At 27.0% G+C, this 19,147-nt stretch overlaps 2 protein-coding genes across 2 annotated transcripts in view; both read right to left on the reverse strand.

Annotated features, from left to right (window-relative positions):
* Positions 1–2,847: 2,847 nt before the first annotated feature.
* Positions 2,848–18,006, reverse strand: LOC111627274 (cAMP-dependent protein kinase regulatory subunit-like). Its single transcript, XM_023370848.1, has 10 exons — positions 17,833–18,006; positions 15,817–15,908; positions 15,495–15,603; positions 12,556–12,654; positions 11,441–11,500; positions 10,215–10,275; positions 6,941–7,062; positions 6,796–6,877; positions 4,047–4,235; positions 2,848–3,978 (listed from the first exon to the last, which is right to left on the reverse strand). Exons 2-9 carry the CDS (start codon positions 15,882–15,884, stop codon positions 4,063–4,065), a joined length of 774 nt encoding a protein of 257 aa, XP_023226616.1. The 5' UTR covers positions 15,885–15,908; positions 17,833–18,006; the 3' UTR covers positions 2,848–3,978; positions 4,047–4,062.
* Positions 17,357–19,147, reverse strand: part of LOC111626896 (DNA-directed RNA polymerase II subunit RPB7-like) — a 41,420-nt gene continuing 39,629 nt past the window's right edge. The window contains exons 7-8 of the mRNA XM_023370420.1: positions 17,833–18,006; positions 17,357–17,410 (exon numbers count right to left, since the gene is read on the reverse strand). Of these exons, the coding sequence (XP_023226188.1) occupies positions 17,357–17,410; positions 17,833–18,006 (228 nt within the window). The remainder of the gene's footprint in view (positions 17,411–17,832; positions 18,007–19,147) is intronic.

Consider the following 19,147-nt stretch of genomic DNA (forward strand, 5'->3'; position numbering starts at 1 on the left):
TGAAGAACTCGGCTTCTGCTGTACTACTTTAGATGCGTTTTTGCGAAAAATTGAACATAATTTTAGATCCATCTAAAAATTGTCTAGTCTTGGAAGAGAAGGGACCTAATTCTTGCACTCACTAAAAACGGGTAAGATCAGCTATAATCTAATAATCTCACTCTTCGCCGTCGTTACTTTTTGCCCGAGCAACGCCGGGCTCAATTTTTAACAGTTCTATTTCTGCTAATTATTTGGTACAACAAATGTTTTCACGCTAATACCAGGGATGCATATACTTTTGTAATCAAACTGATCCAAGATTACCTGATCAATGTCTTTACGTCGGGGAGTTGAACGCGAGTTATTGGGCTTTTGCGTCCCGGAGATGTCAATCTTTATCCACGTATACAAACGCTATCTAGGATCAACTGGATGGCGATCAAACTAATCCCAGCGGCGGGTAGGATCGTTTGGATCCGATAAAAAAAAAAATTAAAGATGGAGGCCTTCGTGGTTAAAGTCAAGCTTATATTAAATATGTTTAACTGTCGAAATGAAAAGTATTTAAAATTTTTAAATGGTAAAATATTCGATAAGCTCAGATGAAAAAGTTTTAAGAGAATTTTGCAAGATTGTAGGGCAATAATACATGGAGTGCACTTTCCATTTTGTGAGCAATTTCATTCAGAGTAAAAAAGATTAGATCCTACTTTTATACTTTCCGCCAAGTAAAGCACGTGACAGAAGCGTTCTGTATCACTTGACAAACTGATATGATCTTGCGGATCGATCCATCCGAATCGAAAAGTATATGCAACCGAAAATTTATTCTTACCTCTACAGTATTTATATTTTACGATAGTGAAGTAACGGACAAACTAATTTTCATGTAATAAATAACATAGATGAAAATATCAAAATTGAAATAGAAGAAACTAAGGACCAAATATGTTGTTACATATCGTTTCATTACTTCGTCTCGTCCCCCAGTCACGTGATCTCGCTAAACAAAAAAATTTGTAATGTTAATTTAATCAAATTCCCACCTTGTGACCGCTAATTCGTAAGTACTGTAATATAAAAATAAAACACAATAATATATACATGAATTTTAATTAAAAAAATATTTTTGGAGAATTTACTAGTGTTTCTTTTTCTTTCAGTTTGGAGGTGCCAGGGCTCCTTGGTCCACCCTCTGGATCCGCCACTGCATCGGCGTATGAAACCAACGAGCTACAATATACAATGAGTGAAACGACGCAATGTTTGAGGAAAATTGAATACGCGTCTGCCATTTTACTTTTAGTCAAGGGAGCGTGGCATTCGTGTTGTGTAAAGGCAACAAGCTAGAATATTCCAACCTGTTGTGTAGTACTCGTCGTTGTCACCAAGAGCGCTGTAACCATAGTCACAGCCACTATGTAGTATGTTCTAGCTCGTTGGTTGAAACACAAATAAGCCATAGAATACCAGCAAAACTTTCTCCTCATCTACCCTGTCGGTAGAATTTAAAGTTAAAAAATGAAGATCAAAATCGCGTTAATCAAACACAATGGTACGTCGAAAATTCGACGGAATAATCACCGCCCGCTGGAACAAATTTTCGGTTAACTTAATAATAATAATACTCTCGGGGATTACTTTCTTTTAGCGAGACGATCTGACGTAAACGGTTGCGAATTGACATCACGAGGTGGCGAGTAACAAGTTAATTCCCTCCCGCTAAAATACACCAATGGGCAAACGTCTTTCTTCGGTATTTATATTGATAGAAAAGGATGAATTGTATTGTCGAGCTGTTATTCCGAAGATAGCAAGAGTCACCCGTCAACTGGAAAAGTATGATGTACAGTACAGGGGCAAGCTACTACTAATTTGAAGTGGAGAGCATATACAGTATTTTAAAGTTTTAGTTCGGTATTACACTTAATTCTTCGCTGTGACTATATAGATAGTAAAGCTAGTACCTTTGGGTATTTAAATCATAAAAGAAATTTTGCTCAATTTCACCATTAAACTTTTTTCTTTCGTTTTTAACTCCTCGATTTCCCGGAGGGCCCTTTTTGAGATACGAGACCAAAAAAAAAAAAAATCCAAAAAATTCGAAGTTTGAGGCCTCGATTACGTACAGTATGTCCTTCCAGAAAGGGGAGAGCACGCGAATTTTCTAATTGATTTAAAGCGGGAAATTAGGAATGTCCGCCAATAGCAAATGGGGAAAGTAGCTAATTCGGCCGAAATTGTATTGTCTGCGCATATTTATTATGTCGGTATAGCGAGTCGTTAATTTAAATATTGGAAAACTGAGGCAACAACACGAAACCTCCAGGCACCGCCTTATTACAGTAATTTCTATAAAAATGGCCGCAACCGTGAAATTTCGCAATCCGTAATTAGTCAAAACTCGATTATCCTAAAAGTGTGTATTGTCCCGTACGAAAGGTTAAATTCTATTCTAAACGAGCAATCCTTCATTACATTGTCACAATGCTGTGAAGTCTTACCCCTGTACGTCATATTTTCCCCGTTAACAAGTCGTGCCAGTCATCTAACACTGTTCTGGAGACGAAGGAAAGACAGACAAGTAGACGGACGCCAGTGGGAATCTATACTACTGCAATTTAGATATTAAGCATTAATTTCGTCGTCATCCTGCGCACACGGAGAGAAAGACAAGAATCCAAAATCTCTTGTAATAGCTGAAAATAAAGTTTTAGTAAATTTGTTTTCATTAACTTTTATTAAAAATCTTACAAGAATTTAGAATTTTGCTTAAAGTTAGAAATATATTTCAATTTACACTTCTAAATTTATTAATAAAGAATTATTATTATTATTTTTTAATGAAATAGTTTACAAAACATATAAGATAAAAAAAACTTTTAATCATAATTTTTGGATGTTATTTACAATTATTGATATATCCTAACACATTTGAATGTTAGAAACTGAATCAAAATTACAAAACCAAAGTTTTCTTTTTTGTATTTTTTTTTAATAGATATTTTTTCCAAAATAGTTATGTAATGAACACAACAGACAAACATTTATAAGTCACTTTTACTTTGTACTATACCTGATTCACAGAACTACAGTACAACAAAAGGCAATTATTACCATTTTGAAAGAGTTTACCATAAAACATGAATCTCGGAATCTCTACCAGAGAAAGATTTGTATATCTTCGACAGAATCTTTAATGCTAGTACAGATTCGATCCACGTGCCGTGCGTGTGAACGTAGAAAACAAATTAAATTACTTAATGCAAAAGTTTCTATTCGAGACTTATTACGCGGTGAAACTAAAACGACTCCGAAGAATGCGTTATAAACTCTTCCTGTCTATAAAAAACTTTTTCAATTAAAATATCGAAATATAAATCTCTTTCTAAAGTAACATAAATATGCCGTGAAATTACTATTTTAACTCTGTTTTTTTTTTTTTCTTTCTTTTGAGAATTTGAAAAATTTAAAAGGCAGAAAACTATCTGCTTAATGAGCTGAGATAAGATTCATCCAATGATACTACCCAATTTGGGTTGGCAAATTTCTGCAATTTTTTTTTGTTTTTACAGAATTAGAGTTTTCCCCCTCTTTGATCACTGTTTCGAATCTAAATATTTTAAGAAAACAAATTTATATATTGACGTATTGCTTTTGGCTTTATCGATTCTTTTGGATGTTTCGGCGGGTGCGGTCGGCCTTTTATTACCCCTACGTTAAAGAAAAAGTCTCTTACGGTTATAACAAACAATAGTTACTACATAAAAATAAATCTTCGATACTGTACAGATAATAATGAATATCTAGTGGACAAACTAAATACATTTAAGAAACATTGTTCTTGCAAAACATATATCTAAATACACAATTTGTTTTTCCAAAAATGGTATATTTTTTTTAAACACTACAGGTTCTTATTTGGCATGAAGTTCAACAGCCTGGATGCTTTAACAGATCGGTGTTTTACTTCCAGTCTTCGATTTAGTGCGGATCCTGTTTTAAAACGAAACACCGTGAAATTTTAATCTTTTAGACGGGGAAAGCCGTGCGAGGAAACTTACCAAGTAACGATATCAATTATACGGAAAGAGAAATGAGACTATTGTAATGAGTCATGTTACGTTTCAAGATGTCCGCACAGGGTCCCAAGACGCGTTCGAAACGAGCTCTGTCTAATTTGATGCATTTGAGAGGGCCTTGAGCTTTGACTGTTGCAGCCCTTGGACGATCTAATAACAATGCTATTTCACCTTTTGTAAAAATAAAATTAAAGTATTCATTAGAAATGTTTTCTGTTTTACTATAATTATATTATATAAAGAGCAAAATTTTTATGAAGTAAAATTAATTTATAATATAATGCTATCACCAATTATAAACTATTATTTTACATTTTAATAGTAAGTCAACCTCTATTCTGCAAAAATAAAAACTTACATTAAAAAGTTACTTTTTTTGGAGTGATAGCAATAATAGTCACTATTTTTAAAACAATTTTATCCACAGAAGGTACAATTTATACATATTGTACTGCATAAAGTTGTGAATTTTTAGTTCATTTACTTTTAAGATGTTTCTTAAAATATAATTTACTAAAATCTAAACATTGTTTCCATTACCATAATCTTCAAATTTTTTTAAGAAACTTCCTAAAACATTAAATTTCTGTGTAAGAGATTTAATATATTTACTAGATCTGCTTGTAGGAAGTTTAGTTTGCATCAGTGTACATGAGAATTTAGTCTTTTATACTAATTTTTTTTATAAATTTGCAATACTACTTAAAGGTTATATATATACCTTTAAACAGTATTGCAAATTTTTAAAATTATATTGCAAAACTTGTTAAAATTATATATAATTGATAAAATTTGTGATTATATATTTCTGATATATAAAAGTCAATGGTGTAAGACTCACAGTTTTTGTCATATTTGCAAAAAGCTGAATCTTAAATAACTTTCAAAGTTAAAACATTACTAAAACTAAAATTGGGATACCTTTTTAATTTCAACTCATAGTTGTATTAGAGAGCTTTAAAATTTTTAAATAATAAACATTGTGTTGCTCTTATACTCTATATTTGTCATTGTTTAAAACAGAACTTTTAGTATAATTATTATTTTTTTACAATTTTTTGTGTTAATACACAATTAACTTTTAAGGCTTATCATACTGGCTCACTTGACAAGAGGAGTTTATTAATTAATCATATACACCTATATACATGCACACAATTACCAATCCAAAATGTATTTCGGGCTTTACAATGGTGTATCTTCAGTTAGACTTTTTTGGCAATTTAAACATCAAGTGTATAACAAACTATTAAAATTAAAACAAATATATTACAAGGATGGTTGAGAATTAAAAGCAAAAATTGTAAAAACACAACTTTTTTAAACAGGAATTGTTCCTTGGCTTATTGTAATCATAATTCCAACCACTCTCTTCTATATTTTCCTTTTTCTCTATAGCAAATAGGCACTTCATTAAATCTAATTTAATTTATATATTCTGTAATACACTTCTTGTGTACTCTTGTATTCAGTTTATGAGCTCTATGATGGCTTTTCTTTTCTGCTAGACTTATTACACCATCATTCAGCTTGTCCTGTTTCTGAATGATGTAATAAGTTTAGCAGAAAAGAAAAGCAGTCATAGAGCTCATAAACTGAATACAAGAGTACACAAGAAGTGTATTACAAAATATATAAATTAAATTAGATTTAATGAAGTGCCTATTTGCTATAGAGAAAAAGGAAAATATAGAAGAGAGTGGTTGGAATTATGATTACAATAAGCCAAGGAACGATTCCTGTTTAAAAAAAGTTGTGTTTTTACAATTTTTGCTTTTAATTCTCAACCATTCTTGTAATATATTTGTTTTAATTTTAATAGTTTGTATACACCTGATGTTTAAATTGCCAAAAATGTCTAACTGAAGATATACCACTGTAAAGCCCAAAATGCATTTTGGATTGGTAATTGTGTGCATGTATATAGGTTAATATGATTAACAAGCTCCTCTTGCCAAATGAGTCAGTGTGATAAGCCCTAAAAGTTTACTTGTATATTAAAAAAAAAAAAAAAAAACTGTAATAATAATAGTAAGGGCAATAAACTATAGTAGTGTATGTATATATATAGATTATGTAATCCCAATCCCATGAATCTATTTTGACAACAAAATTACAATAGAAATTTAACAGTTAATGTTTTTTTTAATAAATTACATTTTTATTAAATAATCTCACATCTCAAAATAAAAACTTTTCTTTCAAGTTATAATTTTTAATTACAGAAAGTAAAAACTTACAAAATAACAAAATATTGGAAAATGGATTTATCACATTCTTATTTATTAGAATTTAAGGAACTATTATTTTGTTTAAAACAATTTTAAAATTTTGATAAAAATCCTAAATTCACAAAAATGCACTAATCCAAGATTCTCTGCCTTTTTGTGTTAGCATAATTTTTTCTTTGTAAGTTTACTGCTTTAGATTGATTTTTACCTTTCTTGAAGCTAAGTTTCTGTTGTAATTATCATTGCAAACATATTTGTGTAACAATAGTAACTTTACATAGTAGTGCAAGTTGTAAACTTGTTATAAGTTCTGATGGAATCTTAGCTACAGAGAGTATTTATTTAATAAACTACTGTTAGAGAGTGGGGTAAAAATTTCAAGATTAAACAGTAGTCTATAAGAAACTTATTGTCATTTTACCATTTTGAAATTTTCCCCATCAAAACATGTTTATAATTCATACAATCTTATTATTATAATTGTTAAATTTAAGACTTACCAAAATAATCTGATGGGCCTAACCGTCCAACTTCGACTTGTGGCTCATCATCAGAACGTCTCTGTAGTACAACAGCAGTACCCTAAAAATAAAAACCATAAGCACAATATATTTTACTTTAACATTAAAGTTTTATTTGAAATACCTCTTCAATAATGAAGAAATCATCTCCTGGTTGTCCCTGTTGCACTATTACATCACCATCATTAAACTGAACAGGTTCCAATGCATCAGCCACTGTGTATCGTTCCCATTTATCTAAACTTTCTAGTTTTAAAATAATTATTTACATATTAATACTTTCCCTTTTGCAGAATATTTGGATATTATTAAATTTTTGAAACAATATTAAATGATGTGTAAATTTAAAATCTGTTTCACTATTTATCAGTAAAGATTAAAAAAGTTCATATTACCTTCTTTCATTATCATCTAAGTGAGCAAATAAAACATTTTTTTCAATTGCTTTGGAGAGTGCAGCCATGGTTTTATAATCTTTAGGAACCACCTAAATTGTAAAAATTTCCATCTTTAAATAATGTTATTTGTAAATGTGCCTAACTATTAACTTTCTGTTCTAATTTAAAAATTACGTACTGATTTACTAGCATTTTTATTTAGTTTAAAGTATTATACCTACAGACTATTCTAGACACTGAACACATCTAACAGACAAAACTTTATTGCATTCTAATATCCAATAATTTCAAACATTTAATAAACTCTTTTGTAACTTGAAAAATACAATTATCATTATTAATAATTATTTAAAAATATAAAAATCAATAATGNTAGTTTTAAAATAATTATTTACATATTAATACTTAGTTATATTTTCAAAAATAAACTTAGCTATATTAACAAGTAAATAGATATTCAAAAGTTTTATTAATAATATTGTATTTTATTAGTAATAGCATATAAATTATTATAAACCCATTAAATTTCAATAAAGAAATTAGTCATACTAATTTAATTTTGAAGAAAATAAATTCAATTTTTATGGGTATACAAATTATGTTGATTTTGAATATTCTAATAATAAAATAATGCAACATTAAAATTGCCAATTTAAAGTATTAATTTTCTTAAAATTTTTCGACAATTTTGAAAGTTTTGGATTATTATTAGCTACACACCTTTTATAGAAATTCCTTGAAAATATTAATTAAACAATCTAAATCAATTTGATGTTTTTGTACTTTAAGTTTAAAGATCAAATAAACCTACTAATAAACCAGCCCCAACATAAACAAGAATATGGTTAGATTTTGTTTGGACTATAATATGGCTAATTAATTATATTATGCAATTTATGTAAAAGGTAGGCAGTTAAACTGTCATCTTGTGTTAATTTTAATAATGACATAAAAAAATTAATTAAAATCTTTGTTTACTACTATATGTTAGGCTTGATTTGTGTATATATACAGGGTGAATCAAAAGTTCTTTGCACCCTTTTCATCCCAGAAGTACTGAAGATATATTGATTTTGTTAATATCACGTGTGGATAATCCAGTGGAATCTTTTTGTTTTAAGTAACCTTGACAATCATTTTAAAAATTACCCAAAATAATCATTTTTACTCCTCAGGAATTTAAAGTTCAATTTTTAAAATGATTAATACCTTAAACAACATCTGCTTACATAATGCTGATTAATAATCCACCAAATGGCTTTAGGCTAATTAAATTGTGCTCTATCTTTATTATTGAAACTTTCATGTTATCGTGGTTTGTTAAAAAGTTAAAAGTTTTAGCAATCTTAAATGATTTAAGTTCAACAAAAATGTTCCCTCTGGTTCTCCACAAGTGAGTGACCTCAAAATTTTCTAAAGGTTAAAAAAAAATAAAAAAGATGTATTTTTTGACTATTTGTTATAAGACATACTTTCATGCTAGTTTCATTAAAACCAGATAATTGTTTTTATATGAAACTGAAAAAAATTATTACTTGACATGACCAATTTTGAAGGTTGATTTATCCCTAAAAACATTCTTTGGCCAATAGGAATATCTTTTGAATCATCAAAACTACAGAATAACACTTAGGTTATGTTCAGTGTTAATACTAACATATTAATTCTTAACCTGTCCTATGTTGTTCATGAAAACATTTGTGTTGACCTCATTGACCTGCGTGAGTGATCCCAAATATATTTGTGTTTACATCGGAATGTTTTTGGTACTAGATGTCACTATGCGTCACGATTTTTATATTAAAACGAACTTTTAAAATATAATTTTTTTTTGTTTCTATATTATTCAATATATTTATTTTGTTTGTAAAACATAAAAAAAAATTTTAGGCTTAACATCAACGAAAATTTAACATGGTGTCAAAGGCAACAAATAAAAATTTCAACATCAAATAGGTTAAAAATTAACTCCATTTTGTGACTACCTATAAAGTGATCAAACATTTCATTGCTGTTTAAAGTATAGTTTTTGAAAAAGTCTGAATTCAATGGAAGTTATTTAATAACTATATAACATTTTAAAATAAAAATTCTTACTAACATAAATACTAACTTAAAATGACTATGTTAAATAATTTTATAAGATTACTTTAATATTCATAAATTGAGTTCTTCACTCTTTAATCTAGCAACTAAAACAAAGTTTCAATTAATTATTACTTCAAATATAAGCCACCCACAAATTTAAACCACAGTAAGGGTTTAAAATTGGAAAAAATTGCAGGGTATCTTCCTTTTTAGGCCCCTAGAATAATTTTCTGTCTTCTTTACACTGAAATAACTTTTATTTCATGGCTCATCGATGATGCAATTCTTTTTGTCAACCGTAAATCTTTACTGGTTGCACAATTTCCAATTTCTTTGGTGCACACCAACTTTCTTTTGAATTCAGCATCACATGTTTTTCCATTATTAGTGAGTCTGGGTAATAAAATTTTAAAATTCAATTCTACACAGCTGCTATCAAACAGCAACTGGATTAAATCAGAAAAGTGCAAGTGGGGAACCATCAAATAAACTGCTATCAATGATCGTAATACTAGCTGCATGCATACAGTGTAAAGCAAAGACCCAATTGTTGGAGAGTGGGAGATTGTCAGAAATTAAAAGTTAAAATATTTGCTTTGAATTTAAGTTACATCCTTATTTTATGTTTTAAAAATTGGAAAAGTGCAGCTTAAATTCAAAGTAATAAGATATTAATGCAGAGTGATTCACTTGAGACTGTATATTTATTATGGAAAACATCTCCATATAAAATGAAAAAATCATCATGAAACAAATGTAATGATTTTATGATAAAGTAGTCAACTTTGAAGCATGTTTGCATTACATGTTATTCAAATATTACTGCACAATCATAATGTACTGAACAAAAGGCTTGGTCTCAAATGTATCCCCTTGTATTTCCATTTAAAAGATGAAAAATATTACACCTACCTAAAATAGAAACCTTACTAAGAAATTCTTCATATAATTTTCTTTTCCTTATTGTGTTTCCCTAAAGAAGAAGAAAAAAAATTCTCAATTATGACAAATGTCAATAGCTAATAGTCATTGAACAACAAATTTCTTAAACATAAAATACTTTAAGATTTAAAATAGCTATCTTTTTAAAAAAAAAATCAACTTAACTAATCAGTTATATTGAAATGGAAATTTAAATAAAGAAATTAGAAGCAGCAATTTACCATTGGCAAATGATAAGTTTTTAGTTAACAGAAACAAAAACGTTATTAGAAATTATATATTAATTTTTGAATATATCTAGCTTTAACATTACCTTGTTTATTTTATAAACAGATTATTATTTATTCAAACTACAACACACAAATGCATACACATGTATGGTACAGTACAATGATACAGTGAAATCTAATCTGTATGTATGATGTATGGTCAAAGTTTCCACTTCTGTTACTCTTTTTAGCTAAGGAAGTTCATTACAGTTTTACTATTTTTCATTTTATTATTTACAGAATAAAGAAAAATATGTTAATATGTTTGTTTAGTTAAAATAAAAACAGGAAAACTGTAATGTAACTTTTTAGCTAAATAACAAGAGTGATAAAAGTTGAAACAATGGTCAGGAGAATATCATTGATAACCTCATTCATATGTCATACAAACTGACCATATTATATATATGCACATGTAATGGAAGTTGTTTAGTATACATATTAACTGGTTTAAAACCTAGCAAACCAAAACAATGTTACTATATTATGCATTATATATATATATATAATGCATAATGTATGGTCTTAATTTTCTGTTCATTTGCAACTACAAAAAACATCATAGTTATCATTTTTTTTTGTAAATTATTTAGCTTCTTAGAATACATACTTCTTTTTAAATGATGCTGGTTATCTACAGGCTTTTGATTATTTGAGAAATTTTATAAATTACCTTTTACACACACATTTAGTAAGTTTGATGGTTTAATGTTATATATGTTTATGTACAGTACTGTACATGCATATTTATATTAAGTATCATTTTGTGAAATGAAAAAAATATATAGTAAAAATTAAAAGCATTCTAGGTATCAAGTCTTATATCTCAAATTAAATAAAAATAAAATTTTTTTTAAACTGTTGTGTACCATTTAATAAATAAATTTGAAAATCTCTTAAACTTACACAGAATTTAAGAATACTTACCATTAATATTCGTCTATATGTATCTCTGTCAATAGCCCAAAGTTTGACATCTGTTTTAGCCTAAATGATTAAAGAAAGTTAATTTCCAATTGTAAAATCTAAAATATTTTTATTGTTAAATTATTTTTACAAAAAAACATCAACTTTCACAGTAATTTAAATAATTTCCTCTAAATCCTGTATATTTAACTTTAACCACCATTTTCCTAATAACAGTGATTAAAAAATTATAATCTAAGAGAATGACATACACAAAAAATATTTATATAGGATATTTTATGCACACTTTTCAAATAAAAATTTATTATTAATCAGGCATATGGCTATTTTGAAACTATGTTTGCTTGTATCTATGATGAATATTTTCCAGTCATTCTATTTTTGATGTACAATTATTATTAACAAATGAAAAAAAATTGACAAAATTATCATAACATCATCAGATTGCCAGGATGCAATTTTTAATCATATTTTATAATTTAAACTAAGCTTTCTACATCTGATTTTGGTTTTATTAATGTCTTGCCCCTATATATTATACTTCTGAAATACAATAGTGTCATGCCAGTCATCTATTTAGCTCCAAGTTTAATGAATGACAACAGAAATTATAGGTCTACAATTTAAAAATTGCAGCCCATTATCCAGTGACACAAAAAAAATTTTGAATCATAAAAGAAATTTATTAAGAAGTAAAAGTTTATCTAAGGAACAATGTAGGAGGCTTAAATCATTGATTAAGTTTGTAAAAAAAAAAAAGCTGTTAATTTGGAGATTAAGAATTATTATATTGAAAAGTTTGATAATTGTTTCAGTTGTAGAACTGTGAAAGTTACTAAATGACTTATCTAGAAAGTATATACAAGTTACTTATCTGAAAGATTAGTTTTGAAAGTAAATAGATAAACCTTTGCAATTACAATTTTTATCTATATAACCACTAAGCTATAGAAAACCATTACTATACAGGTAATGTGTTGAAATAGTTGTTAAAATGTAAGATTTTCACACTGGATAACATCTTACATGTAAACAACCATTTCAACAGAAAAAGTAACACATTTAGAATACCAGTTTTAAAATTTAAAAACAGTCTTTCCTTAAATTTTCATTACCTTAACTGTTGCAGCCCGAGGAGTTCCATAGATGAGAGCCAATTCTCCAAAGCTGCCTGCTTCTCCAATAGTTGTGACAAGTTGACCATTTACAAAAACCTAAAAATTTTTAAAAATAATATTCAATGTGCTCTACAAGACTAAATTAATTTTGTTCTTATTACCTTTTTAATAAAACAAAATACATAATTACAAAAAATAAATCTGATTACACATTATGCTAATAATCTGTTACAAATAAAGTAAAATGTTTAAAAAATTTAGTGTAAGAATTTCAGTAATAAAAAATTTGTCTGAACATATAGTATTTTATCAATAAAACATTGTTTTTAAAATAAATTTATTATTTTTATATCTTTAAAAATTATAAATGTATATTAAAAAATTATCAATAAACAAATACACTAATTTCTATGGAAAAAAGTCATATGGTATTCTGATACTGTAATCATATTATTTATAATAAGCATTATCTTCTAAAAATTCATTATAAAATTAAGCTGCTGTCAAGATAAATAATATACTTTAGTTCAATGTCATTGATAGTCAATTCTTGAAACTAGGGAAAGAATTAAGATTATCTTATTTTAATATATTGTACAGTATTCTTTTATCAGGTATATTAACTTCTAATTAGAATAATATAACTAGAAATATGAAAACAATTGTTTCGCAAAGAAATAAGTAATTGAAAAAAAACAACATATTATTATTGGTAAAATGTCATACCCCTTAAGCCCATAACCCAAGATATCTTGGGCAAGTTACATAGTGTTACATAAAACACGGTCCTTAATTAAGAGGAGTTTTGAAAAAAAATTTTTTTTTTGAATTTTTGGAATGTTTTTTAAGTCCCCAAATTTTTTCAAAATTTTTTGCCCGTGCGAAAAAATTTTATCACGATTTTAATTAGCCTTTGATGAGGCTTGAGTAAGGCTTAATTGTTTTTTAATGAGTTTTTTTTATCAAATTTAATTAATCGTTCTAAAGTTGTAGTGCATGGATTTGACATCGGTAAAGTTATTTAAAGCTGCTTTCTGATGTCAAAAACGACCTCCAATAGTTTTTAAATTTTTTTAATTAATATGTTTTATTTTATATAAATTTAATTAATTAGGGGGGTTGAAAATCGCAATAAAATTTTTAATTTTTTAAAAATATTTAAAAATATAGGCCTAGTTAGTAGTCACCCTACTTTAAACCCTTGTCCTCCCAAGACCTCTATGAGAATGCCCCAGAAAATCCAACTCCAGCTGTTCTCAAGGTCATCCAGCTGTGTAAACAATGACTCATTGGTGTTAAATTTTGCAGAAAGGCAAGACAAAGGAACTTAAACTTGGAAGCTTTTTCTTCAAAATAAACGCATTTCTTTCGTTTTTTTTCAGTTTTAAGTTATTTTTTACGTTTAATTAAATTAATATAAAAAATGTCAATGTCCTTAAGGGGTTAAGGGGTAATTAATTTCAATTAATAGTTTACAATAAAAGCTAATGAAATAACTACTCAATTTTTAAATATTTCATGTTTAAAATAAAAGTGCATGAAATTAAAGTTGGATTTTAAGTGGGTTGTAATTGTTACATACTTGATAGTAAACAGTTTTGAGAAAATGAAATCAATTTTAAGTTACTGTATTTTCTGAATTCTAATACACACTGCACATTAGAATCAGGCACAAAGTTGACTTAATGCAGGCTCGTTTGTGTTGTTTGCACTACAATCCATTCAAAATTTGTGTGTATTATATCAATGCTATAGTGGTACATGTCTCTCCTACTACTTTGATTTTAATTTTGTTTTGAAATGGTTTGATGAACTTTTGATCTACAACAAGCTGAATGATTGATGTCCAGTATATGAATCTTCTACAAAGCTACGTTTCAGCAGTTAGCCAATATGCCAAAGACAATGTATATACATATTTCATTATACAGTAGAGCATCAATTATCCAAATACCGATGAACCAAAACATCAGTTAACTGAAAACGTTCCAGTCGACAAATTCAAATTTCTGCTAGTGCTGTGGCGCTGCAATATTTGGCTATGTCTTGGGCTACTCCAATATTATTTTTGTTGGTGTACGTATTTTAGCTGGCAGCACTAGCACAACCATGAGAGGATACTTAAGGAATGCCAGTATTTGAACGAGGCTTTTTTTTCTATCATCAGTGGTGAGTTTTGCATGTTTTGTGTGATGTTTTACTGAGGACTGTGTCAGGATGTGTGTTGTGCTGAATTGGAATGTTTTCGATAATAGATTAACTTCCAAAATATAATTTTTTCTGTTTTTATATTTTTCAATATATTTATTTTGTTTGTGCAAAATAAAGAAATAATTTTTAATGATACAATACCCATGATGATTATTTTTAAAAATTTTTCATTAGGCTTAACATTGACGAAAATTCAATGCAAAGCAACATGCAACGTAGAAAAATTTCAACATGGGATAGGTTAATATATTTTTTCATACATGATCTGTTAGTTATCTGAACAACCCCAGTCCCAAATTGTTTTGGATAATCGATACTCTACTGTATATTCACTATATACTATGCATCTAGTAAATTTCATGCTTGTGAATACTGACATGAAATCTCACTGTTAAAACATTGTTCATTTGACAATTTTAACTAATTTGACTGTGAAAATCAAATGCATATGATATTTGATGGTATATTAGAATATTAAAAACAAAGTATCCATTAACAGAATCTTAACTTAATAAATGACAGTCCAGAATTAATTCTATTTTAATGTATTTAATTTTTTATATTCATAGTTTCATGTTCAAAAATCACAATTATTTCAAAATATTCACACTGATCTTTCTATAAAAATAAATTCCTACATCAATAAAAACTGACAGAACAATTTTTACTTATGTTATCATAATTAAGATTTTTTAAGATATAAAAATAAAATGTATTAAACATACCTCAACCTCTCCTTGGTCAATAACATAAAAATTATCACCTTCATCTCCCTGTTGAATTAAAACTTCACCGGCATTATGTATTACAGGAAACATTGCATCAAATATATCACTAAAAGAAAATTAAATAAATTACAAAATTATGCAATCAAAAATATCTAGAAATTTTAAGATTTTTTTCCATATATTTNTTATTTACATATTAATACTTTCCCTTTTGCAGAATATTTGGATATTATTAAATTTTTGAAACAATATTAAATGATGTGTAAATTTAAAATCTGTTTCACTATTTATCAGTAAAGATTAAAAAAGTTCATATTACCTTCTTTCATTATCATCTAAGTGAGCAAATAAAACATTTTTTTCAATTGCTTTGGAGAGTGCAGCCATGGTTTTATAATCTTTAGGAACCACCTAAATTGTAAAAATTTCCATCTTTAAATAATGTTATTTGTAAATGTGCCTAACTATTAACTTTCTGTTCTAATTTAAAAATTACGTACTGATTTACTAGCATTTTTATTTAGTTTAAAGTATTATACCTACAGACTATTCTAGACACTGAACACATCTAACAGACAAAACTTTATTGCATTCTAATATCCAATAATTTCAAACATTTAATAAACTCTTTTGTAACTTGAAAAATACAATTATCATTATTAATAATTATTTAAAAATATAAAAATCAATAATGTGAAAAGATCTGATCTTTAATTTCTATAATTTTTTCGAACAACACAAGTTTTATAACAAAATAGAACAGAATGAAAAAATTTCAATCTAGATATGTAAATACAAATACTGGGTAATTGTAAAGTACTGTTATCAACACTGTCTAGCAATATTTAGCAATCCAAATTTAGTAAGATGACATTTCAGGTCATGGAGATCCATTAAATAAATAAATAATAAAAAAAATTTCATGTAACGAGAGACCTCAGTAATGCATAATGCATGGGATGCTACTCAATGTGTTTCCTTTCTAAAGACAATGAACTGGATAGTCAATATCTGACCATAACTAAATTTCTTCTGTGATGTTTCATACCTACAGAATGGGGGCCACACTTAACACTATTGCCTGCATCACTGAAGTCTTTGCATAGCATGTCTTGTACAAATAAAATGTTTGTTGCTTGCAACATTTTATTTGTACAAATCTAGCTAGAATCAAAAATACTTTTATAGAATTGGATTTATTTGGACAACAAGGTCAAGTATTACGGTTGAACAAGCAAATACAAAAAAACATAGTACTTGTTCAACTAAAATATTTTTGCCGTCTGTATATAATAATGATTCATTTATACAAATTCATGAAATCAGCTATTATTTCTGTATAAAAACAAAAACTGACTGTTTTAGGTAGAGATCATATTACCAGCATATATTTATATGATTAGTATAAGAAATCATTGCATCAAGAAATTAACAGAATAATTTCGCATCAAAAGAAAGTAAAGATATACTAAAAGTGGAAATTACATAATTGAGATTGTTTGATCAATTATGTAATTTGTAAGTACATTTTTTTAAATTGAAAAGACATTTGAGACAATTTTATTGGGGGAAACTCAAAGCATATGAAAAGCATTTTAAAAAATAGACAATTTTCAAACTATCCACATCATCTGTTGTTAGAAATGAAGTGTTTTGTCTAAAGCATTTTCAATTATCTAGTAACATTAAAAGTGAAAAAACAATTATATTTATGATACTTTTGTGATAACTTCATTGCAAAGAAAAAAATTATAATGAATTCCAGCCTTTATATATTAATGAAATATCATAATTAAATTCTTATCTATTTATGATAACTTTTCAATTTTTTTGTGACAAAGGTGTTTTCTTATAGTGCATTATGATGTATCATATTTACTTTCTGATGCCTTTCCAAATAATGTATCTCTCTCCTGAATATTATATGATCAAAATCATGCTTTATTCATTAATAACTGAGAATGTGTCATTAAGTTTTAATAAAAAGAATTAGAAATGCTAATTTCAATGTTAATAGTATTTTAGATATTACTGACATAAAAATATAGTTCCTTGAACACACTACTTAATTTTTAATTGTGTTTTAGTGAAAAATTTAATTCTATGATTTGTTTTTATTTAATTTATGAAGAACATATTAATTTGTTTTAAAAATTAATATGTTCTTCATAAATTAAATAAAAACAAATTATATTATTACACACAATATAAAAGTTTTTATAAATTTAGATCATGAATTACTTAGAATTATCAAAGCCATTATTTTTTTATTATTATTATTCATTTCTGTATTTTTTACTCTTTATTTTAATATAAATAATATTCTAATACGTACTTTTTTGACATATGTAGTTGCATCTTCTTCAGAATAAGTTTCTGCACTAACGGCACCCCTACGAACTCTTTGAGCTGGTGCTAAATTTGGAACAGGAGAGAGATCGTCTTCTCTGTCGTCACTTGGTGGTGTTGTTGTGGCAGGAGTTTTTTGTTTCGCTTTATTGGCTGCTTCCTAAATAAAAATGAAAGTCAAATTATTATAGAAAATTTTTTTAAAACTTTCTATATTCTGTTGTTAAAAACTTTTTATTAACTAATAACATAATACAAGAGTGATTATTATTTAGTTTGAACACAGTATTTTGTTTTAAATGTAAATAAATTCTCACTTTCATTGTGAGCAATTTTAAAAAGTTACAAAAGTATAGTGATATATCAAAATGTAAAACTTAAAAGCTTGGTAATGTTTTTACTAAATGTAATTTGAAGATAAATATAACATCAGAATGTAAAAATATACTCTGAGAAAACTCAAATATTTTTGCTAAATTCAATACTGTTGGGAATTAATTAAAAAAATAAAATGTAAAATACTACAAAAAATATTTTATTCTTTATCATACCATTGGGAGTTCATTAAATTAAACTCAGCACAAGAGTGATCATAGTGCTCATATGTAAATACTAGAGACACTTAATATTTTATTTATTTATACAAGATGAAGAAATAAAAGAACATGACAACAAAACTTTAAAACAAATCAAATATTAAAAGAAAAATATATAAATAAATGAATAAAATTTGTTACATAAAAATATAACAAATGAATACCTTCTATATTCATTTGTTATATTTTTATGTAACAAATTTTTTGTTAACTGAATGTTCTACAGTTATGCATTTTTTTAAAAAATTCTTTTCAATTTAATTAAACAAAATCTTATATAATTAAAATGCCTCAATGTCCTTGACTTACTAAAATATAAATTTTCATCTACAAGTACGTATCTTCTAATATCAGGAGTTATTATACTGGCTTTACAGATAATGCTACACAGTTTCACAGAAAGCAATTTATTTTATTTAATATATCTGTATAATAGGTATATTAAATAAAATAAAAAATTGTTTTCTGTGAAACACTGTAGCATTATCTGTAAAGCCAGTGTAATAAGTCCTGATATTAGAAGATACGTACTTGTAGACGAAAATTTATATTTTAAAATCTTATATAATTTACATTTAGTTTGATAACATGACAAATAATATTCCTCTCATAATATTAGCATATTATAAATTGAAGGAAATGAGGTATGAAATATTTCCTAATACAATTTCAAAATATATCTCCAATGATAAAGATTGAATTCTA

The sequence above is a fragment of the Centruroides sculpturatus genome, unplaced genomic scaffold (genome assembly GCF_000671375.1).
Source record: "Centruroides sculpturatus isolate CEXI.00-Female unplaced genomic scaffold, Cexi_2.0 scaffold33, whole genome shotgun sequence".
In the NCBI taxonomy this organism is placed as follows: Eukaryota; Metazoa; Arthropoda; class Arachnida; order Scorpiones; family Buthidae; genus Centruroides; species Centruroides sculpturatus.